The 27,946-nt window shown below is 47.5% G+C and overlaps 2 protein-coding genes across 2 annotated transcripts in view; both read right to left on the bottom strand.

Moving 5' to 3' along the window:
- Window positions 1-27,946, bottom strand: part of LOC147115816 (UDP-GalNAc:beta-1,3-N-acetylgalactosaminyltransferase 1-like) — a 485,760-nt gene that overhangs the window by 115,562 nt on the left and 342,252 nt on the right. The gene's annotated exons all lie outside the window — the stretch shown is intronic.
- LOC147115817 (protein phosphatase 1L) overlaps window positions 1-27,946 on the bottom strand; it is a 311,711-nt gene that overhangs the window by 33,080 nt on the left and 250,685 nt on the right. Inside the window, exon 2 of the mRNA XM_085990400.1 lies at window positions 25,250-25,424. Within this exon, the coding sequence (XP_085846526.1) occupies window positions 25,250-25,424 (175 nt within the window). The remainder of the gene's footprint in view (window positions 1-25,249; window positions 25,425-27,946) is intronic.

Here is a 27,946-nt window from a genome sequence, read left to right as displayed (position 1 = left end):
AAGTTCAATTTTTTTAAAGGATTCCTTGTTGGCCACAGGGAGCACTGCCACGCTTTCTGGCCCCATATGGAAACCTTGCGGCCCCTCTGCCCTGGGAAGCTCCCTACTCCCTTGACCGTGATAGTCACGAACCTCCCCGCCCCCCACCGTCCCCCCCGCTTCTTCCCATCATTAGCCTTGCTGGGGACCGTTTCCTTGGGTCTCTGGTGGCGGCCTCCAGCCACACAATTCCCTGTTGCCATCCTTGCCCCCGCCTGCCAGCCTCCACATCATCCCCAGTGGCTTCGGGCGGGAATCAGCGTCAGGACACAAGATGAGGCCTGGCAGTAAAAATTGCCCAGGTCTCACACTGGCACCACGGTGGGCACTTCCCTCTCACTCTGGCCCCCGCATGCCTCACACCCACCCCAGGTTAAAATTGGTGATTTAGTTTGAAAACCATTAATACCAGCCAGCAGCTAAAGTGGTTTGCTTGAGTAAAATTAGTTAAAACTAAATCCTGACTATTTAGCTTTAGTGTTATTGCATTGGATTTCTAACTGGAAGGTCATTAATTAAAATCCCAGCTCTGAATAATATTCAAATCCATCTGCATTATGGGTGCACTGCATCAACTCCCAGCCCGGGGTCTGGAACGCACACAGTGTGGAGGAGAGGAATGACCAGCAGTACGTGCCACATTTTGTAGAGCCATATCTCAAGTTGACGACCATTGAGTAACACTGAAGGGAGCTGAGGAGGAATGTTATTGTCCTTGCATGAACCCCCCTATACCCACCTAGATGAGGAAATATAAATGGGGGACTGCAGCAGCAAGTGAATCTATGAGGGAAAAGAATGGTATAAAATAACAAAATGAAGATATATTTCTTTATTGAGTAAGTCATCATTTAAACTTTCATTAAATAGTGTAAAATCACAACTGAGATTTTAAAAGTGTATAAATGCTAGTACTTCAATTTTATTTCTCTATCATTTATCCAATGGATCAGAAATTTGAGTGACTGCATCCATATTCCACAATATCTGGCTGTATCAGTTAAGACTGGTATCACATTGAAATCAAGATGCCTAAGTTGTGATGACAAATAAGTCTTGGAACAGCAAAATCCTAGTTCTTCATGGGTATACTATTTGCTTAGTAATGGCCTTGTTGGGGATGGGCTATGTACACTGCTGCTCACTAGTTACATAAGGGATACATTACTGCCTGATTAAACAATGGAGTTCGTGGCAGGAGCCAAAATTGATGGCTTCCTTCTTCCGATGTTTATTTGGAGGAAACTGCAGCTCATCCAAGACTGGATATTGGACAAGAAGTCTGACAACATAAAGGCAGTGGACATGTCAAGATAAGAACATAAGAAATAGGAGCAGGAGTAGGCCATTCGGCCCCTCGAGCCTGCTCCGCCATTCAATAAAATCATGGCTGATCTTCTACCTCATCTCCACTTTCCTGCACTATCCCCATATCCCTTGATTCCCTTAATATTCAAAAATCTATCGATCTCTGTCCTGAATATACTCAACGACTGAGCCTCCACAGCCCTCTGGGGTAGAGAATTCCAAAGATTCACCACCCTCTGAGTGAAGAAATTTCTCCTCATCTCAGTCCTAAATGGCCGACCCCTATTCTGAGACTGTGACCCCTGGTTCTAGACTCCCCAGCCAGGGGAAACATCCTCCCTGCATTTACCCTGTCAAGCACTGTAAGAATTTTGTACGTTTGAATTCCCAGCGCATTTCACACCTAATCTAGTGCTGTCTTTTGTCTCTTTACTAGTCCTATCACCATCTCGTCTCGTTTTGAATACCTCTTAATGTCTCTTCACTTCTCTTTTGTTCTTTCATCCCCATTTCCCAGCCCCCAAACTGGCCTTTTAATCTGTTTCATTTCCTGTGTTTTTTCAGTCCTGATGAAGTGTTTCGACCTGAAACGTTGACTCTATTTCTCTCTCCACGGATGTTGCCTGGCCTGCTGAGTTTTTCTAGCATTTTCTGTTGTTATTTCGGATTTCCAGCATCCGCAGTATTTTGCTATCATACCATTTGGTTTCCTAATTGCTTGCTGTACCTGCATGTTAACTTTCAGTGATTCTTGTACAAGGACACCCAGGTCCCTCTGAATACCAACATTTCCCAATCTCTCGCCATTTAAAAAATACTCTGCTTTTCTATTTTTCCTACCAAAATGGATAACTTCACATTTCTCCACATTATATTTCATTTGCCATGTTCTTGCCCATTCACTTAGCCTGTCTATATCCCCTTGAAGCCTCCTTGCATCCTCCTCACAACTTACATTCCCACCCAGCTTTGTATCATCAGCAAATTTGGATATATTACATTTGGTCCCCTTATCCAAATCATTGATGTAGATTGTGAATAGCTGAGGCCCAAGCAGTGATCCTTGCGGTACCCCACTAGTTACAGCCTGCCAACCTGAAAATGACCCGTTTATTCCTACTCTCTGTTTTCTGTCCGTTAACCAATCCTTAAATCATACTAGTATATTACCCCCAAACCCATGAGCCTTACTTTTGTTAAATAACCTCTTGCGTGGCACCTTATCGAATGCCTTCTGAAAATCCATTCCCCCTTATCTATTCTGCTAGTTAGAACCTCAAAAAACTCTAACAGATTTGTCAAACACAATCTCCCTTTCATAAATCCATGTTGACTCTGCCCAATCCTATTATTATTTTCTAAGTGCCCTGTTACCACGTCCTTATTAATAGATTCTAGCATTTTCCCTACTACTGATGTCAGGCTAACTGGTCTGTAGTTCCCCGTTTTCTCTCACCCTCCTTTCTTAAATAGTGGGGTTACATTTGCCGCCTTCTAATCTGCGGGAACCGTTCTAGAATCTGTGGAATTTTGGAAAATGACAACCAATGCATCCACCATCTTTATAGCCACCTCTTTCAAAACCCTAGGATGCAGCCATCAGGTCCAGGAGATTTATCGGCTTTCAGTCCCATTAATTTCTCCAGTACTATTTTTTTACTAATACTAATTTCTTTCAGTTCCTCATTCTCGCTAGAGCCTTGGTTCTTCACTATTTCCAGGAAGTTTTTTGTGTCTTCTTCCATGACGTCAGACACAAAGGGCTGGATTTTACTAGCCCCGAGGAGGCGGATCTGGAGGCAGGATTGCTGGGAAAATCCCTCAAAATGGGAGCGGGTCTCAAACCCACCTCCAACCAATCTTCCTGGGAGTCGGGTCTCCGATTTGCGCAGGGACCCAACTCCTAGCGGCGGGAAGAGGATTATAGCCACTTAACTTTAACAGGCAGTTAACAGGCAGTTAAGAGGCTTTTTCCAATTTTTCGACTGCTGCTGCAGGCTTCCTGATATCAGGGAACCCCGCCAGGGTAAGTGAGGCATACTGTGGGTCTGTTGTTATATTGGTGTTTGGATGACAGCTGCAGAAGTGGTGTGAAGGATGCAATGGGACACTGGTTAGTATCAGAGATAAGGAAATGTTGTAAAAGTAATTTTTAATGTGGTTAGATGTTTCTGCAGGTGACAAGCTGTGAAGTGTTTGTGTAGAAACATCTCATCGGGAGAAGTGACAGATGGCTTCTGCAATCTCAGCTGCAGCTGCCATCTGTTTTATCCTAAGGAGAGAGTAATTGGAGAGTCTGGGAGCAAGGGCTCACCTTTGGACAGTGATTGTCAGTGTTTGACAGCACCTCAATGCCATCAAACACTTTCAAATCATCTGTCAAACAAGTGTGGTGCATATGCCTTTAAGAAGACCGGCAGATGAAGCATCATCAACTGACGTCATCTGACACCAGCTTTCCCTTAATTGACCGGTGAGCTTAACAAGGCTAATCAGTGCAAAATAGTGTCTGTTCATCAGACATCGCTGGAGCTGGACTGGAACCCGAAAACCAGCAGTCCCGCCTCGAACTCGGCCTGCAATGTAAGATTTTGCCCAAAGTATTTGTTTAATTTCTCTGCCATTTCCTTATTTATAGGCATAGATAGGCAGTGAAGAGGTAGAGTTGAGAATCGCCAGCATACATGTGGAAGCTCACCCCATGTCTGCAGATGTTGTCGTCTTGGAGCAGCATGTAGATGAGGATAGATCCTTGGGGTACTCTGGAGGTAACGGTGTGGAGTAGGGTAGAGAAACCATTGCTGGAGATTCCCTGACTATGACCGGATAGGTAAAAGTGGAACCAAGTGAGGGTAACCCCACTGATGTAGACAATGGCGATGAGGCATTAGAGGAGGATGGTGTGGTCGACCATGTCAAAGGCTCTAGAGAGATCGAGGAGAACGAGGAGGGATAATGCACCATTGTCATAGTCATAAAGATGGTCATTTCTGACTTTGGTTAGAGCTGTTTTGGTTTTGTGGCAGGGAAAGGAATCTGATTGGAGAGATTCAAACATGGACTGTGGGAAACATACATATGTATTTGGGGGTCGACAACATGTTCAGTGAGGAGTGGGGGTGTTGGAGATGGAGCAGTAGTTAACAATGACAGAGGGGTTTAGGATGGCTACTCTGCAAAGGGTGGTGATCATGGCTGTTTTAAAAAGGAAGAGCACTATACCTAAGGAGAAGGAACCTAAGATATAAGGAAACAATTGGTAGTAGAGAAAGAAGCTGGGGTTTATCCTTGCTATCAAGGATGATCCTGGAGTAGTGGGTAGTTTTGGCAGAGGAGAGTGTGAATGTTTGGATAGGTAAGACTGGAACCAAGTGAGGGTAGCCCCACTGAGCTGGATAACAAAGGTGTTGGAGGAGGGTGGTGTGGTTAATTGTGTCAAAGACTGAAGAGAGTTTGAGGAGGGATAATGCGTCACAGTCACAGATGTCATTTGTGACTTTAGTAAGGGCTATTTCGGTGCTTTGGCAGGGAAAGATACCTGATTGGGCAGGTTCACACTGGTTGTTGTGGAAAAGGTGGGCATGGATTTGGGAGGCAACAATACATTCTGGACTTTGAAGAGGAAAGGAAGATTGGAGATAGGACAGTAGTTTGCAAGGATAGAGGGGTCATGACTAATGATACTTTGAGAACTACAGAAATTTTTAAAATTTACCTTTTTATTTAAATTAAAAGTTTCTCCACACTTTTAGGTTTCTCAAGGCACATACCGGCCGATGGCAAAGAGGGGTGTTCCTCCCAGCCGCCCAGCAATATTGGCCTGAAACCAGCTGCATGAAATAATTCACTAACTGCAACTTTTTCCTGTTTGTGTTTTATATAATGGAGATTTTTTAATATAGTTTTAAGCAGCTGAGCTGGTGCCTTATGAGGTGGGGGCGGGGCGGTAGTGAATGGGAGCTCGGGTGAGAGATGGAGACTGGGGAATGGGGATCAGGGGGAGGATGGAGACTGGGGAATAGGGATCAGGGGGAGGATGGAGACTGGGGAATAGGGATCAGGGGGAGGATGGTGACTGGGGAATGAGGATCGGGGAGGATGGAGACTGGGGAATTGGGATCAGGGGGAGGATGGAGACTGGGGAATGGGGATCAGGGGGAAGATGGTGACTGGGGAATTGGGATCAGGGGGAGGATGGAGACTGGGGAATGGGGATCAGGGGGAAGAGAGATGGAGACTGGTGAATGAGGGCTCGGGGGGAGAGAGATGGAGACTGGTGAATGAGGGCTCGGGGGGAGAGAGATGGAGACTGGTGAATGAGGGCTCGGGGGGAGAGAGATGGAGACTGGTGAATGAGGGCTCGGGGGGAGAGAGATGGAGACTGGTGAATGGGGATCAGGGGGAGGATGGAGACTGGGGAATGAGGGCTCGGGGGGAGAGATGGAGACTGGGGAATGAGGGCTCGGGGGGAGAGAGATGGAGACTGGGGAATTGGGATCAGGGGGAGGATGGAGACTGGGGAATGGGGATCAGGGGGAAGATGGTGACTGGGGAATGAGGATCGGGGAGGATGGAGACTGGGGAATGAGGGCTCGGGGGGAGGATGGAGACTGGGGAATTGGGATCAGGGGGAGGATGGAGACTGGGGAATTGGGATCAGGGGGAGGATGGAGACTGGGGAATTGGGATCAGGGGGAGGATGGAGACTGGTGAATGAGGGCTCGGGGGGAGAGAGATGGAGACTGGTGAATGAGGGCTCGGGGGGAGAGAGATGGAGACTGGTGAATGAGGGCTCGGGGGGAGAGAGATGGAGACTGGTGAATGGGGATCAGGGGGAGGATGGAGACTGGGGAATGAGGGCTCGGGGGGAGAGATGGAGACTGGGGAATGAGGGCTCGGGGGGAGAGATGGAGACTGGGGAATGAGGGCTCGGGGGGAGAGATGGAGACTGGGGAATGAGGGCTCGGGGGGAGAGATGGAGACTGGGGAATGAGGGCTCGGGGGGAGAGATGGAGAATGGGGGCTCGGGGGAGAGATGGAGACTGTGGAATGGGAGCTCGGGGGGAGAGATGGAGACTGGGGAATGGGAGCTGGGGGAGAGATGGAGAATTAGGGGATGGGAGGTTGTGGGAGAGAAGGGGACTAGTGGTAGGGGTTCAAGTCGGGGGGGGTGGGTTGGGGGGTGGGAGAGAAGGGGACTAGTGGTAGGGGTTCAAGTCGGGGGGGTGGGTTGGGGGTGGGAGAGAAGGGGACTAGTGGTAGGGGTTCAAGTCGGGGGGGTGGGTTGGGGGGGAGAGAAGGGGACTAGTGGTAGGGGTTCAAGTCGGGGGGGGTGGGTTGGGGGGTGGGAGAGAAGGGGACTAGTGGTAGGGGTTCAAGTCGGGGGGGTGGGTTGGGGGTGGGAGAGAAGGGGACTAGTGGTAGGGGTTGAAGTCGGGGGGGATGTGTTGGGGGGTGGGAGAGAAGGGGACTAGTGGTAGGGGTTCAAGTCGGGGGGGGTGCGTTGGGGGGTGGGAGAGAAGGGGACTAGTGGTAGCGGTTCAAGTCGGGGGGGGTGCGTTGGGGGGTGGGAGAGAAGGGGACTAGTGGTAGGGGTTCAAGTCGGGGGGGTGCGTTGGGGTGTGGAAGAGAAGGGGACTAGTGGTAGGGGTTCAAGTCGGCGGGGTGGGTTGGGGGTGGGAGAGAGGGGGACTAGTGGTAGGGGTTCAAGTCGGAGGGGGGGGAGGGGGGTATGGGTTGGGGTGCGAGTGTGGGGACCAGCATTTCCCACGGAGCCGGGAGCAGCAGCAAGATGGTGAGTGGGAGCGGCACTGAGAGATCAGCAGCCAGTAAAATGGTAATTGAAAGCTGGAGACCTTACTGTGGGTAAATAGTGAAAGATTATTTCTATTGATGGGTGGGCGAATACGGAATTAGGAACTAACAAACAGACACCAAGGATTCTCACTGGAATAAACAAAGGGGAAGTGAAGAAGAATGTTCTTGAACTGAGGGTTATTGGGATACTTCACCACATGTGGTTATTGAGGTAGAGACTAATATTTCATTTCAAAGGAAATGGGATTATATATTTGAAAAGGAGTAACATAAAAAGGTCTGGGAGGTGGGGGAGGTGCAGGGGGAAGGGAATGGGGTTACAGGAGTGAGCGCTAGCACCAAGTGCTGAATGGCCTCCTCTGTGCTGTAATTCCTACATTTCTATGAAAACTTTCCTTTAGCAAGCCTGAGCTCAGGAAGTGGTTTAGAAATGCTGGTGCTGAGTTGGGTTTAGGACGAAGTGCCCCAAACACTGAGCCTGCTGCCCTTTGTGTGATCTCTCGGGCTGGTTCAGGTTGGTCTGTGTCACCTGGTTTTGACATGTGAAGTTCAAGTACAGATCAGTACTGACTGAGGCGCCCAGTTCAGAGTTGTCACCTCCACATGCAACCGAAATCCAAACCAGAGTCCACGGTGATAGGGAGAGAGATCAGGCCTGTTAAAAGTGACCGACTGGGGAGCCTGACCGCACTTTGTGCAGTGCAGGGAGAATCTGGCTACGGTTTCAGGGTGAATATCAGCGGGTTACAGGATTACTACTTGTTACAGGTAGAATATCGGGGCATTACACCTATTACTACCAGTTAAATATAGTGAGTTATTGTACTACTGTTGGTTATGAGGGGAATCTGAATGTTTCCACTTTACCACTAGTTAGCAGTGCAATTTCAGTGAGTTACCATTAGTTACTGGTGGAATCAAAGGTCCTCCCACTCTGGTTTCCCCTCTGTGAATTGCTCCCCCACCATTGAGTTTCCCTCTACCCCACCCTCGGTCTCCCCTCTTCCCGTCCTCGGTCTCCCCTCTTCTCCGCCCTCGGTCTCCCCTCTTCTCCCCCCTCGGTCTCCCCTCTTCTCCGCCCTCAGTCTCCCCTCTTCTCCGCCCTCGGTCTCCCCTCTTCTCCCCCCTCGGTCTCCCCTCTTCTCCGCCCTTGGTCTCCCCTCTTCTCCCCCCTCGGTCTCCCCTCTTCTCCCCCCTCGGTCTCCCCTCTTCCCCCCCCTCGGTCTCCCCTCTTCTCCCCCCTCGGTCTCCCCTCTTCTTCCCCCTCGGTTTCCCCTCTTCCCCGCCCTCAGTCTCCCCTCTTCTCCCCCCTCGGTCTCCCCTCTTCCCGCCCTCGGTCTCCCCTCGTCCCGCCCTCGGTCTCCCCTCTTCCCCACCCTTGGTTTCCCCTCTTCCCGCCCTGAGTTTCCCCTCTTCCCCACCCTCATTTTCCCCTCTTCCCGCCCTCGATTTCCCTTCTTCTCCGCCCTCATTTTCCCCTCTTCCCGCCCTCGGTTTCCCCTCTTCTCCACCCTCATTTTCCCCTCTTCCCGCCCTCAGTCTCCCCTCCTCCCGCCTTCGGTCTCCCCTCTTCCCCACCCTTGGTTTCCCCTCTTTGCCCACTCACAGGTAGCTGTAATATATGTAATGTATATATACCTTAAGGGAGAGAACTACTTTTTACAGCTCCTGTATACTGTAGAACTGCAGTGACCACACCTGTATATAAACCCTGAGTAGTGATCTGTACAGTTAGTTCTAGAGTAACCCTCATTCAGTAAACACCTGTTGAATCGTTCCCTGCAGTCTGTTGTCTGAGTATTGAAGGACACAACATTAAGATACACGGATATAACATTGGCGACGACGCAGATTCGAACCTACCTGCAACTCTGCATCACCTCCCAGGGATTCGCTCCTGGAGAACAGTGGAAGGAGGTCGAGTCCAGAAGCACGGGCGTCGACCACGGGCAACCGCCCAGTCATCCAGCGGAGATTTGAGCATCGCAGGGGAGGCTATCGAGAGCCAGGCTTGGCTTTCCAGTCACAGTGGTCCAGCGAAACGGGCTGGCAACAGGTACTGTGCAGACCCTTCCCGGACAGCGGCGGCTAGAGCCCGACCGAGCGGCACAGAAAAAGGCCGAGCAGCGTCGACGGGGGAGAGAGAGAGGGCAGAGCGCACAGGGCGTAGCCGGTGTTCAGGACCGAGCGGCGTCAACGGGGAGAGAGACGAGAGAGAGCAGAGTGCAGCCGGTGTTCAAGGGCCGAGCAGCGTCAATGGGGGAGAGAGGCGTGCAGGAAAACGCGAGGCGCTGCCATTGCCACGAGGACCGCCGAGAGCGGTGTTGGCAGAAGCGCGGGAGACGCCATTTTAAGCCGCAGCGGGGAAGAAAGGAAAGCGCGGGAGATGCCATTTTAAGCCAGTCTAACCACACCCAAAAATGCCGAAGAGTGGCAGTATCACAGCGTTCGACAATGAAGTCGAAGATTGGACGACATATGTCGAACGCATAGAAGTATACTGCAAGGCGAATGAAGTGCCAGATGACAAGAAAGCGCTGGTATTGTTGAATTCCATGGGTGCAAAAACGTATGGCTTACTACGAAACCTAGTAACCCCAGAGAAGCCAGTAGAAAAGGATTTTGAAAACATAGTGTCAATCCTACAGGACCACTTAAACCCCACACCGCTGCTAATAGCAGAAAGATTTAAGTTTCACAAAAGGAACCAGCATAAAGATGAAAATAATGCTGAGTATTTAACGGAACTGCGCAAGCTATCGAAACACTGCCAGTTTGGAACGGGACTAGCAGATACTTTAAGGGACAAGTTTGTGTGTGGGCTTCAAAGTGAAGGAACCCAGAAATGGCTTCTATCAGAAAAGGATCTTACGCTGGACAAGGCTTTCAGCATTGCAGTATCACACGAAGCAGCAGCACGGGGTGCTGCAGAGATACAACAGAGACCGCAAGAATATGGCACAAATGAAATGTCATACGGAACAGTGAAGTGCTATCGCTGCAGCAGAACAACACACGACCATAATGATTGCTGGTTCAAGGACAAAGTGTGCAGACAGTGTGGAAAAGTAGGACACATAGCAAGAGTCTGCAGGTCGGGAAAGAAAACCAGCAGCAAGAAATCTCCACAGGAGAAGTACAAGAAGGTACATAAGGTGACGGAGAGTAGTTCAGACGAACAGAAAAGTGATACAGACTCTGGAAGCAAGGAGCTGGGTTGTCTGAAACTACATAATGTGATCAAAACGGAGGATCACCAAACTATCTGGGTCACGCTCAAGATAGCAGGAGTCCAAGTGAAAATGGAATTGGACACAGGATCAGCCCTAACAGTCATAAACCGAAGGGACTACAAGCGGCTATTCTCACATATACCCTTGAGAGATACAAAGATTGTCTTGAAGACGTACATGGGGCAAAAAGTCTACCCCAAAGGAAAAATAAGGGTGAACATTATATATAACGGCAAGGAAACACCAAAAATTGACCTATATGTATTGCCAGATGGAGGACCACCACTACTAGGACGTGAATGGATCCGGAAGATACAGCTAGATTGGCATTCCATACAAGCACTGGCTGTAATGCCAAAAAGGATGACGACGTCACACCTGGACGACTGTCAAAAATGCTAACTGACGCACAAGAAGTGTTCCAGCAGGGACTCGGAACACTAAAAGGCATAACAGCGATGATCAAAATAGAGGAAAATGCAAGCCCAAAGTTTTTTAAGGCCAGACCGGTACCTTATGCGATCCGCCCAGCCGTCGAAGCAGAGCTGGAAGGTTTGGAACGTTCAGGAGTACTGTCCAAAGTGGCTGGAGCGAGTGGGCTACACCCATCGTTCCTGTAATGAAGAGGTCATTGAGTAATACGCCTGGGGAACCAAAGAAGGTTCGCATCTATGGGGACTTTAAGGTGACAGTGAACCCAGTCCTTCACACTGTACAATATCCGCTTCCGCGGATTGAAGATATTTTCACCTCGCTATCTGGAGGGAAACGCTTCACTAAGATTGATCTGGCCCAGGCGTACCTGCAAATGGAGGTAGAAGAAGCCTCGAAACAGTACCTCACGATCAACACTCATAAAGGTCTCTACCAATACAACCAGCTGGTGCTCGGGGTAGCATCAGCTCCGGCTATTTGGCAAAAGGCAATGGAACAAGTCCTGCAAGGGATTCCAGGGACCCAGTGTTATTTGGATGACATCCTGGTCACAGGCGAAAATGACAGTGATCACCTCGCCAACCTGGAGCAGGTGCTCACTAGATTGAAGGAATATGGGCTCCGAGCTAATCGCCACAAATGCGAGTTTTTCCAGAAGCAGATCTCGTATTGTGGCCACGTTATTGATAAAGAGGGGTTACATAAGTCCCCTGAAAAGATTGAGGCAGTAGTCAAGGCTCCAGCACCAGTAAATGTGTCACAACTGAGGTCGTTCCATGGGCTGGTGGTCTACTACCATAAGTTCTTGCCGAATTTGTCTACCGTACTACACCCACTGAACACCCTACTGCAAACGGGGGTACCATGAAAGTGGAGTGACGAATGTAAACGAGCTTTCCAGAAGAGCAAAGCATTGATCACATCAAAAGAGGTGTTGGCTCATTTCAACCCAGCACTACCAATTCGGTTGGCGTGTGATGCATCACCCTATGGCATTGGAGCGGTGCTGTCGCACAAATTCCCGGACGGCTCGGAGAGGATAGTAGCCTTTGCGTCTCGGTCACTAACCTCAGCCGAGCGTAACTATGCCCAGATTGACAGGGAGACCCTCAGCCTAGTGTGGGGAGTGAAAAAGTTCAATCACTATCTGCACGGGCAGAAGTTCACCTTGCTGACTGACCACCAACCACTTGTCTCCATCTTTAATCCAAAGAAGGGCATTCCGGTGATGACTGCGCAACGGCTACAAAGATGGTCCCTTTTTCTAGGGGTGCACCAATATGAAATCGAGTATAAGGGCACGAAACAGCATGGAAACGCTGATGGGCTATCATGCCTGCCACTGCCTACTGCGGAGGAAGCACCAGCAGTGGATCCTGTCGAAATATTTCATTCGACTATAATTGAATGCTTGCCAGTAACTAACGCTGGTATAGAGAAGGAGACCCAAAATGACCCGACACTGTCTCGGGTATATGATTTGACGGTGAGGGGATGGCCAACACATGGCGACTCACTGTTGCCAGCATTCTCATCCAGAAGAGAACAGCTGTCAGTATGCCAGGGGACCTTGATGTGTGGATCCCGAGTGGTAATTCCACCCAAGTTAAGGGAGAGAGTGCTCAATGAACTTCACGAAGTCATCTGGGAGGGGTGAAAATGAAAAGCCTTGCTAGGGCTTATGTGTGGTGGCCGGGGATCGATCAGCAAATCGAGGACCTGACAAAGAGCTGCTCAGGATGCCAGAAGGTCCAAAATGCACCACCACATGCCCCTCTACACCCATGGGAGTGGCCCTCATCTCCATGGCAATGGGTGCATATTGATTTTGCTGGTCCATTCATGGACTCAATGTTTTTAATAGCCGTGGATTTGCACTCGAAATGGCCTGAGGTGATCAAAATGTCCTCCACCACCACGGAGAAAACTATTGCAGTCCTGCGGACCATTTTTGCCAGGAAAGGCTTGCCAGAGCAGATTTGCTCTGATAACGGACCACAGTTTGTGTCCAAAGAGTTTCGAAGATTTATGAAAAGGAGTGGGGTAAGGCATTACACATCCGCCCCGTATCATCCAGCCACAAATGGATTGGCTGAGAGGTTTGTACAAGCCTTTAAAAAAGCAGTAAAGGCCATGTGCGATGACGACATTCCACTGCAGCATAAGGTGGACAATTTCCTGTTAGCCTACAGAAATGCGACACATGCAGTCACCAACCAGGCCCCGGCCATGATGTTCTTTAACCGAAGGTTGAGATCTCGTCTGGATTTGCTCAGACCAAATGTACGAAGAGATGTTGAGAGTAAGCAATTCCAGCACATCAATGAGAAGCCGACAAGGAGCTTCAATGTAGGGCAACCAGTCTTGGCCCGCGACTACCGAACAGAGAAATGGCAACCAGGAACGATATGCACACGGCAGGGGCCACTAATGTACACAGTGGATGTTGGGGAGAACATTGTGAGACGCCATGCTGACCAGATCCTAGAGTCACAGGAACGAGTCAACCCCATGTCTCGGCCATACGTACCTGGTGAGGAACCCGACGTACAGGTTGCGTCTACCTCAGAAACAATAGCATTGGAAGCTGATGAATCAACTGACGACAGGGTGCTAGAATCGCCTCCGCACCAAGAGCGAGACACTCGGGAAAGACGTTATCCAGAAAGAATCAGGAAGCCTCCCCAGAGACTGAATATATGAATGCGTGGCGGTCCCAACGGTTGTCTTTTACATTGAGATATATACATAATTCCCTTTAACTTAACTTATTTATGTATGTATAACTTACCTAACTGTATGTACTTAATTTACTTAATTGTATAACTTACCAGTTAGGGCTGTTGCCTCTTTAACTTACCTGTTGGGCCGTTGCCCCTTTAAGAGGCGACCTAACGCGCTGACGTCACGCATCACGTGACGCATGCGCGTCGGCCGCCGACCTAACGCGCTGACGTCATACGACGCATGCGCACTGGCCGCCGGCCCGATTCGGGCTTCCAAGACGGCCGCCGGCATAGCCCGGCCTATCGAGACTTCGGCTGCATCAGCCGGCAAGCGGGAGCGAAGGGATTCTCCGCTCCCGCGGCAAGTACTGGCACAGCCTGGCCTAGTAACCTCGGCCTTAAAGGCCAGCCTCCGTAACGGGGAGATGCACTGACAACGGCGCAGGTCACGTGACCGCCTAAGCGCACGTGAACGTGCTGACGTCATGACGCGGTCACGTGACGTCGGGAATATAGAGCCGAGTGTGAGGAGGTCATGAGGCTCCCCACATGCTCCCCACGGGACTGGGAACGTAGTCCTTGGGGTGTCCCCGCTGGGACAAGGTCTACAACATGGTGCTCCTGCAGTCAGCCATCTTACCTGCTATCTTACTTACCGTAAGACCTACAACACGGAGTTCCTGCAGTCAGCCACCTTACCTGTTACCTTACCTGCTGTAATTATCCTGTGATCTACAATATGGTGCTCTTGCAGTCAGCCATCTTACCTGCTACCTTACCTGCTGTATTATCCTGTTCTGGTAAATAAACAACTTATTTATAGTTCGTCGAAGTTAAACTCTTTTATATAGTGGCGATTTACACGAACCACTACAAATGGACTATTTTCATATAACATTGTATATTAAAAATGCTAATTGTTAAATGAGTATTATGGTACTGTTAATCTAAAAGGGGAGGAATTGTAAAGAATGTAATGTGTATATATACCTTAAGGGAGAGAACTACTTTTTACAGCTCCTGTATACTGTGGTACTGGCAGTGACCACACCTGTATATAAACCCTGAGTAGTGATCTGTAGAGTTCGCTCTAGAGTAACCCTCATTCAGTAAACACCTGTTCAATCGTTCCCTGCAGTCTGTTGTCTGAGTATTGAAGGACACAACATTAAGATACACGGATATAACAGTAGCCTCCTGGTTCTTGGAACTTCTCACACAACAACTACTGCCGTGAAGCCACGAGCAAAGATACTCAACTACAGGGGTCCCAACCTTTAGAAGGTAAATGCAATAACATTTCTAGAAGTCAAGTGATCAGATGCCACGTGATCAAATGTCACGTGATCAGATGTCATATGATTAGTCCTCCAGGAATGCCTCCAACCAGAGTTGGCAACCCTAAGACAGAAGAAGATTTGGAGAATGTCCTGCTGCTCTTTGAATTGAAACATGTGTTCATTAATATCCTCCTGCACTGCTGAAACACACAGATGCGATCTCAGTTTAATCCGAAGAGTGGCACTCCCACCTATGCAGCACTCCCTCAGTACTGCATTGGAATGTCAGCCTAGATTATGTGTTCAAATCCTAGATGGGAATTTTTATTTTTATTGTTGGGCAAAACGATTTACAGCAACTTGACTTCAATGGAAAAGAAAATCGGGCAGGCTACAAAACGAGCAGCCGATTCATTATCGCCCATTTTTGGCCTGGCGATAAATGTTAAAATTAGCTCTTTACTGTGAGGTTCAAACCCACAAGCTTCTGACCCAGAAGTAAGAATTCTACCAACTTAGTCAGACTGACATGGGCAAGTTTGCTTAGGACAGATGTGTAAAATGGGGTTTTCCATCTTTCTTCATATTGGAACTTCGTTAGTATTTTCCTGCTCCCCGATCAGGACATTTTACATGAACGAAATAGGAATATTACAGACTTTTGAAAATAACCCAATTTTATACCTTAGATTTGATCCATCTGATGTTTCACCTCAACAATGTCTAATTGATGGTAGAATATTGTAGTGGGTGACAATTTATTCAAATCTTTGTTTTACTTTGTGAGAGGGATTTTCAGAACAGTCACAAGTGCATTGGTTGTGAATAGTGGGTCTGTTATACTCCTGAAAGAACAATAATACAGTGTACTATCCTGTAAATAGTTTACTGGGATAAAGTGCCTTATCACAGAGAAGGGCTGAACAAAGTTCCTTTACTGAGCACTGCATTTCAACTGAATAGTTCAGAAGAATAATGATAGTGTAGAGGGGTTTTAAAGGCACAATATTTAGTTATATAAAAGCCATTGTCAAAACAAATGATGTGATGAAAAATCATAGCACATCTACCAGCACCACTATAAACAAGGCCATGTGCTGCATGGATTTTGATCTCAATTCAGATCCACTGCCCACAAAATACACAATGTTGTTATAAGCGATCTAATCATTTTTTTTAATTCATGAGATGTGGGCGTCGCTGGCAAGGCCAGCATTTATTGCCCTTGAGAAGGTGGTGGTGAGCCACCTTCCAAACAACTGAGTGGCTTGCTAGGCCATTTCAGAGGGCAGTCAAGAGTCACATTGCTGTGGGTCTGGAGTCACATATAGGCCAGACCAGGTAAGGATGACAGATTTCCTTCCCTAAAGGACATTAGTGAACCAGATGGGTTTTTCTGACAATCTGGTAGTTTCATGGTCACCATTACTGATACTAGCTTTTTATTCCAGGTTTATTTAACTGAATTTAGCTGCCGTGGTGGGATTTGAACTCTTGTCTCTGGATCATTATTCCAGGCCTTTGGATTACTAGTCCAGTAAAATTTCCACTATGATGCCATTCCCGAGCAGTTGGTTATAACATCAGAATAGGAAGACAAAATTAATTGATGCCCAAAACTGCAAGAGGAATGGAATCTCCTGCCTAACCACTTTTAATATATCTTCAAGCTTAATCCACGCTTGCCGCTATTTTAGGAAGATCTTTGGTCCCATCTCTTTATTCTAATGTTTGCAAAAGATCATGGTAAAGTTTCAGGTATTTGTTCCTATGCATTATATTACTTGATTATTTTGGGATGATTTATCTTTCACAAAACTTCTAAGATGTCTGAGCTATAAATAACAGCCAATCAGGTCTCACTGGAAAGGAGCAAACTGAGTTGGGTTGGCAGGGGGGTTGGGGTGGCGGGGAGCAAGATCAGATTTTTTAAATAGTACCAGTTGATCTCCAGTGGTGTTGTACAGGAGGAGTTAATACCAAGTGTAGTATTTAGATCAAGTGGGTTTAGGGGGGTGGAGGGAGAGAAAAGGAGGAGCGGGGAGGAGAAAGAGGGAGGGGAGGAGAGCGAGAGTAGAGAGAGGGGAGAAGAGACAGGGAAGAGAGAGGGTGGAGAGAGGGAGTATGGGAGAGAGGGAGCATGGGAGAGAGATAGTTAATGAGAGAAGCAGGAGATAGGAAAGCAAGTATGGGATTGAATAAGAGGTAGAAAGAGGAGAGAAGAGAGAAATGGGAAAGAAAAAGGATGGATGGAAGAGATAGGGAAAGAGGGGTGAAGGGCAGCAGGGAAAAGTGTGAGGAGGAAAAGGAGAGGCAGAAGAAGGGAGGGGAAGGCAGGAGTAGGAAGAGCAAAACAATGGAGAGGAAGAGGAAGGGCGGAGGAGGGAAATAAGAGGGAAGGGAGGAGGAGGGGTAGTTCAAAGGGGAAGAGGTAGAAGACAGGATCATTTTGATATTCCCCCTTACCCCCTCCTCTCCTTGCCTGCCCTTTCTCTACGGGTACATCTCCAGTGCCCCATTCAGCTAGAAACTCCAGCACCTGTCCACCTTTTGGGGGTTGGTTTTCCCAGGCCACACCCCCTCCACCCCGATCCCAGCTACCTCTTCCTTGGCTTCCTGGGCAAGGGGCCTGATCTTGCACAACATTCTGGCCTCCACAGAAATACTGGGCTTCAACTGAGTCAATGGAGCAGGAATTCCAGCGTAGGAAGCCACCCCCCAAAAACATCTGCCTTATAAGTCCTTACAAGGAAATTTGGAAACTCCCAGAAATGGTAGAAACCTGAGTCTTCATCATTTTCTGGGGGTTCTTCTGGTCTTCTGCTGGAGTTACAGGGGATCACTGGTGGAACACCTGAGGAATATCAGTCCAAATTTTTCGTTTTTGTGTGCATTTAGCCATTATCCGCTGGAAGAAAAGGATAGGCTAACAACCATTCAAATGTAAACAACTTCTCACTGGATGGCATGTTCTACCTATTCCTGTTCTTCTACACCTGCTATTTTCACTCATTGAGTTTGATATTTACTTCTACGCTTTATAGTATTTTGTTATCAAATAGTATTTGTTGAAGTCAATGGAAATAAAAATCGGGAGCTATGTAAAACAGGCTGCCGATTCGCTATCACCCGTTTTACATTACCGCACAAAGTCAAAATCTACCCTCAGTTCTTTAAAGTTCCTGGGCCTGGAAGATCAGAAAAGGTTGTTTCATGATTAAAATCTAATCACTGAGCAGCCTTTTCCTGGTACTCCAGGCCCAAATTTTTATTTTTTACCAACCGAAGCTTCCAAGTTTTCAGGCTGCGGAGGAAGGGGACAATGAGGGGAATAAAGGAGGATGGTGGGCCTCGCTTTTGTGTGTGTGGGGAGGGTCTTCCTTTGTGTTCGTATAGTACTTAGTTTTGGGAGTTCTGCTTTTTGTATAGTTATCTCACTATGTATGGGAGTTTCACATTTTTATAGGGGGGTCTCATTTGTGTCTCATCTTTTATAGTGTGGAGATGCCAGTGTTGGACTGGGGTGGACAAATGTAAGAAATCACACAACACCAGGTTATAGTCCAACAGCTTTATTTGAAATCACAAGCTTTCGGAGCGCTGCTCCTTCGTCAGGTGAAGTGGAGAGATGCATAAAGACACAGCTTATATAGTCAGAGAATAATGTCAGATGTTTACAGGTAATCTTTCTAACTGCCATTTATCACACCTCGGCAGAGAGATAATCACAGCAATCAAAGGTGTAAATGGTGTCCAAACAGGTCAGTCAGGAAAACATTACATCAAAGAGCAATGAGGTGGGGTCACAAGGGGTCAAATGTTGCAGATGCTGGGGTCTGTATGAAAAACAAAAAAACACAAAAAAATTTTTTTTTGCTGGAAATCACAGCAGGTCCAGCCGCATCTGTGTGGAGAGAACAAGCCAACGACGACTCGAGTCTGGATGACCCTACGTCAGGTGGGGTTACATGTAGCGTGACATGAACCCAAGATCCCGGTTCAGGCCGTCCTCATGGGTACGGAACTTGGCTATCAGTTTCTGCTCGGTGATTTTGCGTTGTCATGTATCTCGAAGGCCGCCTTGGAGAATGGTTACCCGAAGATCGGAGGCTGAATGTCCTTGACTGCTGAAGTGTTCCCCGACCCCTTGTGACCCCACCTCATTGCTCTTTGATGTAATGTTTTCCTGACTGACCTGTTTGGACACCATTTACACCTTTGATTGCTGTGATTATCTCTCTGCCGAGGTGTGATAAATGGCAGTTAGAAAGATTACCTGTAAACATCTGACATTATTCTCTGACTATATAAGCTGTGTTTTTATGCATCTCTCCACTTCACCTGACGAAGGAGCAGCGCTCCGAAAGCTTGTGATTTCATCTTTTATAGGTGTGGGGGACCACTTGTGAGGGGCTTGCTTTTTGTGTACTTGGAGGAGTCCAAGGGCATTATTGAGTAACCATATGTGGCTCGTTCACTAGTTTTACCACATGTATACAGTCCTTGGCTCCAGTTTCATCAACCATATACATTTTAAAACTTATATTTAAAAATAGTGCTAAAAAGCCTGAGAATCCACCCACCCTAATTAAGATCCCAAACATTTAAATACAAAAGCCACGAATCAACTTTAAACCTATGGGACTAGTCTTGAGACCAAATTACAATGCTGAAATTAATCCTAAACGAAAATTGCAATTTTTCTGCCATCTTAAATCATGAAGGAGAAAAAATAGGAACAGGAGTAGGCCATTCAACCCTTTGAGCCTATTGCGCCATTCAATTAGATCATGGCTCATCAGTACCTCAACTCCATATCCCTTGATACTCGTCATTATAATTTAACCCTTTATGCCTTTGTATCATTCTGCTGAATCTGCTCCAAGATCAATGGCCTAGAAATTGTATTGCACCCAAATTGGGCTGCGATCCCAGTGCAATGCAGCAGAAGTGGCGGCAAGACCATGGCAAATTGTTTTGTCGGCCTCATTAAGATAGTATTGGCGAGCTGCGGGTACCATTCTTTACTGGCTGTAAAGCGCTTTGGGACATCCTGAGGTTCACGGCTCGAGAGGCAGCTCGCTGGTTGTGGTGGGGGAGGGGGTGGAGTCAGCAAGATCAGCTAGCTTCGAAATAACAACAGAAAATGCTGGAAAAACTCAGCAGGTCAGGCAACATCCGTGGACAGAAATTTGAGTTGACGTTTCGGGTCGAATCCTTCTTCAAAACTGGAAAGAAAAGATAGATCGGAGGCAGGGCTGCGATCGGACAAAAGAATAAAAGAAACAAAAGAAGTAAAAAAGAGACAATAAAAGGTGTTAGAAGCTAGACGAGATGGTAATAGGCTGAGATTGGGTGTAAAGTGTACTGGCAGGGCAAGGGATAGCTGCCAGGTGTGAGAGCGAAACAAAAGGAAAGGGGGGGGGTGGAAAGGAGTGGAAAAATTACAAGAAAAAATGAAATAGGGGCCGAGGTTATGATCTGAAATTGTTGAACTCGATATTGAGTCCGGAAGGCTGCAGAGTGCCTAATCGGAAGATGAGGTGCTGTTCCTCGAGTTTACGTTGAGCTTCCGTGGAACAATACAAGAGGCCAAGGATGGTGAGGTCCGAGTGGGAATGGAGCGTTGAATTAAAATGACAGGTGACCGGAAGCTCGGGGTCACCCTTACGGACTGAACGGAGGTGTTCCGCAAAGCGGTCACCCAATCTGCGTTTGGTCTCCCCAATGTAGAGGAGACCGCATCGTGAGCAGCGAATACAGTATACTAGATTGCAAGAAGTACAAGTGAATCGCTGTTTCACCTGGAAGGGGTGTTTGGGGCCCTGGACAGTGGGAAGGGGGGAGGTATAGGGGCAGGTGTTACATCTCCTCCGCTTGCACGGGAAGGTGCCAGGCGAAGGGGAAGGGCTGTTTGGGGTGATAGAGGAGTGGACTAGGGTGTCTCGGAGGGAGCGGTCCCTGCGGAATGCTGAAAGGGGAGGGGAGGGGAAGATACGTTTGGTGGTGGGATCACTTTGGAGGTAGCAGAAATGCCGGAGGATGATCCGTTGAATGTGGAGGCTGGTGGGGTGAAAGGTGAGGACAAGGGGAACCCTATCGTGGTTCCGGGAGGGAGGGGCAGGGGTGAGGGCAGAAGTGCGGGAGATAGAACTGACACGGTCGAGGGCAGTGTCAATCACGGTAGAGGGGAATCCTCGGTTGCGGAAAAAGGAAGACATGTCTGAAGCACTGGTGTGGAAGGTGGCATCGTCGGAGCAGATACGGCGGAGACGGAGAAACTGGGAGAATGGAATAGAGTCCTTACAGGAAGCGGGGTGGGAGGAAGTGTAGTCCAGGTAGCTGTGGGAGTCAGTGGGCTTGTAGTGAATATTGGTCGATAACCTATCCCCAGAGATGGAGACGGAGAAGTCGAGGAAGGGAAGGGAAGAGTCAGAGATGGACCATGTGAAGGTGAGGGAAGGGTGGAAATTGGAGGCAAAGTGAATGAAATTGTCAAGTTCGGGACGAGAGCAGGAAACGGCACCGATACAGTCATCAATGTATCGGAAAAAGAGGTGAGGGAGGGGACCCGAGTAGGACTGGAACAAAGATTGTTCCACATAGCCCACAAAAAGGCAGGCATAGCTAGGACCCATGCGGGTACCCATGGCAACACCTTTGATTTGGAGGAAATGAGTGGAGTTAAAGGAGAAGTTGTTCAATGTGAGAACAAGTTCAGCCAGGCGGAGGAGGGTGGTGGTGGATGGGGACTGGTCGGGCCTCTGTTCAAGGAAGAAGCGGAGCGCCCTCAGGCCATCCGGGTGGGGGATGGAGGTGTAGAGGGATTGTACGTCCATGGTGAAAAGGAAGCGGTTGGGGCCAGGAAACTGGAAACTGTTAAAGTGGCGGAGGGCGTCCGAAGAGTCGCGGAATTAGGTGGGAAGAGACTGGACAAGGGGAGAAAAGATAAGAGTCAAGATAGGAAGAGATAAGTTCCGTGGGGCAAGAACTGGCTGAAACGATGGGTCTACCAGGGCAGTCCTGTTTGTGGATCTTGGGAAGGAGGTAGAAGCGGGCTGTGCGGGGTTGGGGAACTATGAGGTTGGTGGCAGCGGGGGGAAGATCTCCAGAGGAGATGAGGTCAGTGACAGTCTTGGAAACGGTGGTTTGATGTTCGGTAGTGGGGTCATGGTCCAGGGGGAGGTAGGAGGAGGTGTCGGAGAGTTGGCGTTCAGCTTCCGCTAGGTAGAGGTCAGTGCACCAAACAACAACAGCACCACCCTTGTCAGCGGGTTTAATGACAATGTCAGGTTGGATCTAAGAGAATGGAGTGCTGCAAGTTCAGAGGGAGGTAGGTTGGAGTGAGTGAGGGGAGCAGAGAAATGGAGACGGCCGATGTCACGGCGGCAGTTAGCGATGAAAAGATCTAGAGAGGGTAAGAGGCCAGGGGGAGGGGTCCAGGTGGAACGGGAATTCTGCAAGCGGGAGAAAGGGTCAGTTGTGCGGGGGGAAGACTCCTGGCCAGAGAAGTGGGCACGGAGATGAAGGCGGCGGAAAAAGAGCTCAACATCGTGCCGAGCTCGAAATTCATTGAGGTGGGGGCGTAAGGGGATGAAGCTCAGGCCTTTGCTGAGGACTGATCGTTCAGGGTCAGAGAGTGGAAGGTCAGAGGGGATAGTGAAAACGCGGCAGGGGGTAAAATTGGGAGAAGGGGGATCAGAGGAAAGTGAAGGGGAAGAAGGTTCCGGAGGGGCGTTGGTGTCCAAGAGTTGATGAAGCTTCGGACGCCCTCCGCCACTTTAACAGTTTCCAGTTTCCTGGCCCCAACCGCTTCCTTTTCACCATGGACGTACAATCCCTCTACACCTCCATCCCCCACCCGGATGGCCTGAGGGCGCTCCGCTTCTTCCTTGAACAGAGGCCCGACCAGTCCCCATCCACCACCACCCTCCTCCGCCTGGCTGAACTTGTTCTCACATTGAACAACTTCTCCTTTAACTCCACTCATTTCCTCCAAATCAAAGGTGTTGCCATGGGTACCCGCATGAGTCCTAGCTATGCCTGCCTTTTCGTGGGCTATGTGGAACAATCTTTGTTCCAGTCCTACTTGGGTCCCCTCCCTCACCTCTTTTTCCGATACTTTGATGACTGTATCGGTGCTGTTTCCTGCTCTCGTCCCGAACTTGACAATTTCATTCACTTTGCCTCCAATTTCCACCCTTCCCTCACCTTCACATGGTCCATCTCTGACTCTTCCCTTCCCTTCCTCGACTTCTCCGTCTCCATCTCTGGGGACAGGTTATCGACCAATATTCACTACAAGCCCACTGACTCCCACAGCTACCTGGACTACACTTCCTCCCACCCCGCTTCCTGTAAGGACTCTATTCCATTCTCCCAGTTTCTCCGTCTCCGCCGTATCTGCTCCGACGATGCCACCTTCCACACCAGTGCTTCCGACATGTCTTCCTTTTTCCGCAACCGAGGATTCCCCTCTACCGTGATTGACACTGCCCTCGACCGTGTCAGTTCTATCTCCCGCACCTCTGCCCTCACCCCTGCCCCTCCCTCCCGGAACCACGATAGGGTTCCCCTTGTCCTCACCTATCACCCCACCAGCCTCCACATTCAACGGATCATCCTCCGGCATTTCCGCTACCTCCAAAGTGATCCCACCACCAAACGTATCTTCCCCTCCCCTCCCCTTTCAGCATTCCGCAGGGACCGCTCCCTCCGAGACACCCTAGTCCACTCCTCTATCACCCCAAACAGCCCTTCCCCTTCGCCTGGCACCTTCCCGTGCAAGCGGAGGAGATGTAACACCTGCCCCTATACCTCCCCCCTTCCCACTGTCCAGGGCCCCAAACACCCCTTCCAGGTGAAACAGCGATTCACTTGTACTTCTTGCAATCTAGTATACTGTATTCGCTGCTCACGATGCGGTCTCCTCTACATTGGGGAGACCAAACGCAGATTGGGTGACCGCTTTGCGGAACACCTCCGTTCAGTCCGTAAGGGTGACCCCGAGCTTCCGGTCACCTGTCATTTTAATTCAACGCTCCATTCCCACTCGGACCTCACCATCCTTGGCCTCTTGTATTGTTCCACGGAAGCTCAACGTAAACTCGAGGAACAGCACCTCATCTTCCGATTAGGCACTCTGCAGCCTTCCGGACTCAATATCGAGTTCAACAATTTCAGATCATAACCTCGGCCCCTATTTCATTTTTTCTTGTAATTTTTCCACTCCTTTCCACCCCCCCCCTTTCCTTTTGTTTCGCTCTCACACCTGGCAGCTATCCCTTGCCCTGCCAGTACACTTTACACCCAATCTCAGCCTATTACCATCTCGTCTAGCTTCTAACACCTTTTATTGTCTCTTTTTTACTTCTTTTGTTTCTTTTATTCTTTTGTCCGATCGCAGCCCTGCCTCCGATCTATCTTTTCTTTCCAGTTTTGAAGAAGGGTTCGACCCGAAACGTCAACTCAAATTTCTGTCCACGGATGTTGCCTGACCTGCTGAGTTTTTCCAGCATTTTCTGTTGTTATTTCGGATTTCCAGCATCCACAGTATTTTGCTATCAGCTAGCTTCGACATTGGCCGCGTTCCTCAGGAGGGTCCAGGTGGGGGAGGCAATCGGGAGTGAGATGAGTGGTGGCCAGCAACTGCCTGAGTTATTAATGTGGAGCTGGCAGGAACATTCCTGTTCCTCCTGGCTCCATATTATGGTAAGTAAAACACTTTTCGCTTACCTTTCCGGTGGCAGCCTCTAGTGGTCCTTTTAAGGATCACTGGTTTGGCTGCTGAGCACCTGAAGTAATTGATCGCAACGGCACTGTAGTCATTCACAGTACAATCTGGCAAAGCGACTGAAACAGGTGTTAAGCCCTTCATTTGCATATGCAATGGACTTAACACCAGTATCAGGCGCATACCCTGGTCGTTTACTGAGCAGCCCTAACCATTATGATGAGCAGCGTACTTGCGACTTGACCCTCTTGTGTGGATATTGAGGAAGGACAAGATCGAGCTCTTTTATAATGTTCCTCTAAGTTGGATGATTAGCCAACAACACTCACTGCAAAGACTCACATCTAACAACGGTGTCTGCAGCCTGTGATTTGCAATGTTATATTACACTACAGCTTTTCAGACCATAAGCCATTTGTAGTGGAAATTAATCCATTGTGATGAGCATTAACTTCACTCTGAGGTTCATGGGTCTGTGCACAAATTACATTAGAGTCTGTACATAGTCACACTGATTCGTTTTGTAAAGATGTTAGTGACGATACAGCTTTCAGGAGTATGGATTGTAAATACAACGATGCTTTAACGTCAGTAGTCTGCAAAAAAATTACACATCAAATTATTCAAAATGGTTAAAGCTTGCCTGAAAGTTGTTGGATACTTTCCAATGACACTTACCTGCCTCATCATAGGCTGCAGAGAGTTTTTCAAGCACTTTACGGTCTATTGTGAGAATCTGCTGTTCCAGGATTGTTTGGTGTGATAACACACTATTCTCCTTATCTTTTTCATAATCTTGCAGATGTTGTTTCAGAGCCTCGGGCAAGTGTATCTTCACATATTCTGCAGCAGACTGCACAGAAAAAGATATGTGTTCAAAGGATTGTTATCCAAATATTTATCAATCAGAGTTGCACTACAGAATGTAGAAACATATATGCTGTAGCAATTCAACAATGCTAATCACCTTTGAGACTATTTATGTGACATTGCTGGCTGTCAACTTAAACAATGATGTGTTTTAAAATGTACTGACAGAAATTCCATCTGTTCCCCAGTTTACATGGGTGTTAATTTCAGCATATTCTAATTTTTGTTAGATTTCAGAAAGAGCATTTAAACCTGAAATTCTCTCCCCTTGTGACTTTTATCTGTCACATATCAGATATTTCTAACTAGAACTACTGAATACAAGGGCAATAAAAGGTATGTGACTGACCTATTCCACTGTGCAAGCTAATGGAAATAACAGAAAAGGGACCCATCATGTAAGAAATAGGGGTTGTAAAGTGCTTTCTAGAAATCTAAAGTATACTTTATGATATCAATATGGCTCAGATTTGCCTTGCCACTTTAAGGAGGATTAATTAGCTTAAATTTGGCTTTCTCCTTTAGCTGAATTGTATTGGATTAAGCTTGATCTTTTAAGTGATAAATGTTTGATGTTGCTTTTGATGTTCGAGGTAAAAGTTATTCCAGCAGCAGCAAGCAGTTAGCTGCATTTTATCTTTTTTTTTGTTTATTTGTGGTAAACTATCCCAAGAGAGAGAAAGGATGAAACAGCACTCAAGTGACATTTCTGAAAGTAGTGATAAAGCCAGTTTAAGGATCAGAAGAATAACACCACATGAGGTTGTGTTTAATGGAAACAGCCAAACTCAACCCAATTCACTCAACCCTGCTTCCAATGCATCAGGATTACAGAAGAACATTGTCTGAACTACCCAGAATGTTTGAATAAGTTTGAATATATATTTCCATTCTTTATTAATATAAATGCACAGTATAAAAGAGACATATCTTAAACTAACTTTATAGCTGTGAGTTTTGTATGTTATTACTTTGGAATTCAATAGATCCATTTTACATTTTTCCTAATTTGTCCTTTATAGCAGCCTCAGGGGCTGCTCTCTATCCACAGCATCCTTTAGCCAGAGGGAGTATAGTTATTGTAATTCCTCCTCAGCTAGCAGGTGCCATGCTTGCCACAGAGAGAGGTGCTTTATGTATGCCTCTCCTGAACTGACAATTTAGCAGTCAAAGGCTTCTAACGACCTTGCCAAAACATAGAACATATTTCACAACCATGGCTGAACATTAAACTGTCAGGGGAACCCTGAGATTGAATTTCAAAACTATAGTGCATGACTGCCAGGGCCTTGGTTTTCCAGTAAGAGCGGAACTCAACTCAGTGCAATTTCAATTTGCCAGTGGCATTTCTGAAGGTAACTCTGAATTTGCAGAATAACAGCAAGCAGAATCAGTGCAGAATCATCTGTGGCTAAAGGTCTGTCAGTATTTTTCTGTGTTCTGAATGCAAGGTAATGAAAAAAACCAAATTCTATAATTGAGCTGCAAGAGGCCAGTGCAGTGTGAAAGGCGAGAAGAATGTGAAGTTTAACCACAGTGGGAGTGATTAACACATAAGCAATATCTTCGTTTAATTATTTTACTGTATTTTGCGTTCAAATATACTTTAGTTTACTTAATTTTAGCTGTTGACTATTACGAGCTGCTTAAACTTCTTTATTCAGTGCCTTATCTAATAGGTTAATTAATTGGGTAATTAAATGTTGTGATTAGTTATTAAGTAGGTAGCGGGATTAACAGTTTTTCGATTGCCTATTGTATAAGATAGTAGAAGTTTGAGTTCAGTCATGAGAGGCCAGAATGCTGTCTAATTTAGCCACAGAAGAAGTACAGTTAGACAGATGTTTTGCTATAAGTAATACATGAAGTTTGGTTCATTCCAGAGTTTGGTGCTAGTAGGAATTCAAGACAACAGTATCTACATTTTTAAATTAAACACATAGGATGGCAGTGTAGGGAATCCTGATGTGGTCTGCAGGCCACCATGGATCCTTAGTGAATTCGGGGGCAGCACATGTGCACTAAGTGTCAGAAAATCGAGTCTTTATAACAGATGGTCTGTGCTTGAGCAACAATTGCAACAGAGAGGATGAGAGGTAGTAACTGTAATCTCCAAAATCACCTTTGAGACTATTTATGTGACATTGCTGGCCGTCAACTTAAACAATGATGTGTTTTAAAATGCACTGACAGAAATTCCATCTGTTACCCAGTTTACACGGGTGTTAATTTCAGCATATTCTAATTTTTGTTAGATTTCAGAAAGAGCATTTAAACCTGAAATTCTCTCCCCTTGTGACTTTTATCTGTCACACATCAGATATTTCTAACTAGAACTACTGAATACAAGTGCAATAAAAGGTATGTGACTGACCTATTCCACTGTGCAAGCTAATGGAAATAACAGAAAAGGGAACCATCACGTAAGAAATAGGGGTTGTAAAGTGCTTTTTAGAAAAGAGGCAGTTCAGGACACAGTGATAGTGCAGTAAAGAGAAGTGTCTG

Source organism: Somniosus microcephalus, chromosome 6 (genome assembly GCF_052327205.1).
Source record: "Somniosus microcephalus isolate GS21.2 chromosome 6, FLI_Smic_1.0, whole genome shotgun sequence".
Lineage (NCBI taxonomy): Eukaryota > Metazoa > Chordata > Chondrichthyes > Squaliformes > Somniosidae > Somniosus > Somniosus microcephalus.
The sequence above is the reverse complement of the archived record's forward strand: the minus strand, read 5'-3'. Positions and strand labels throughout refer to the sequence as shown.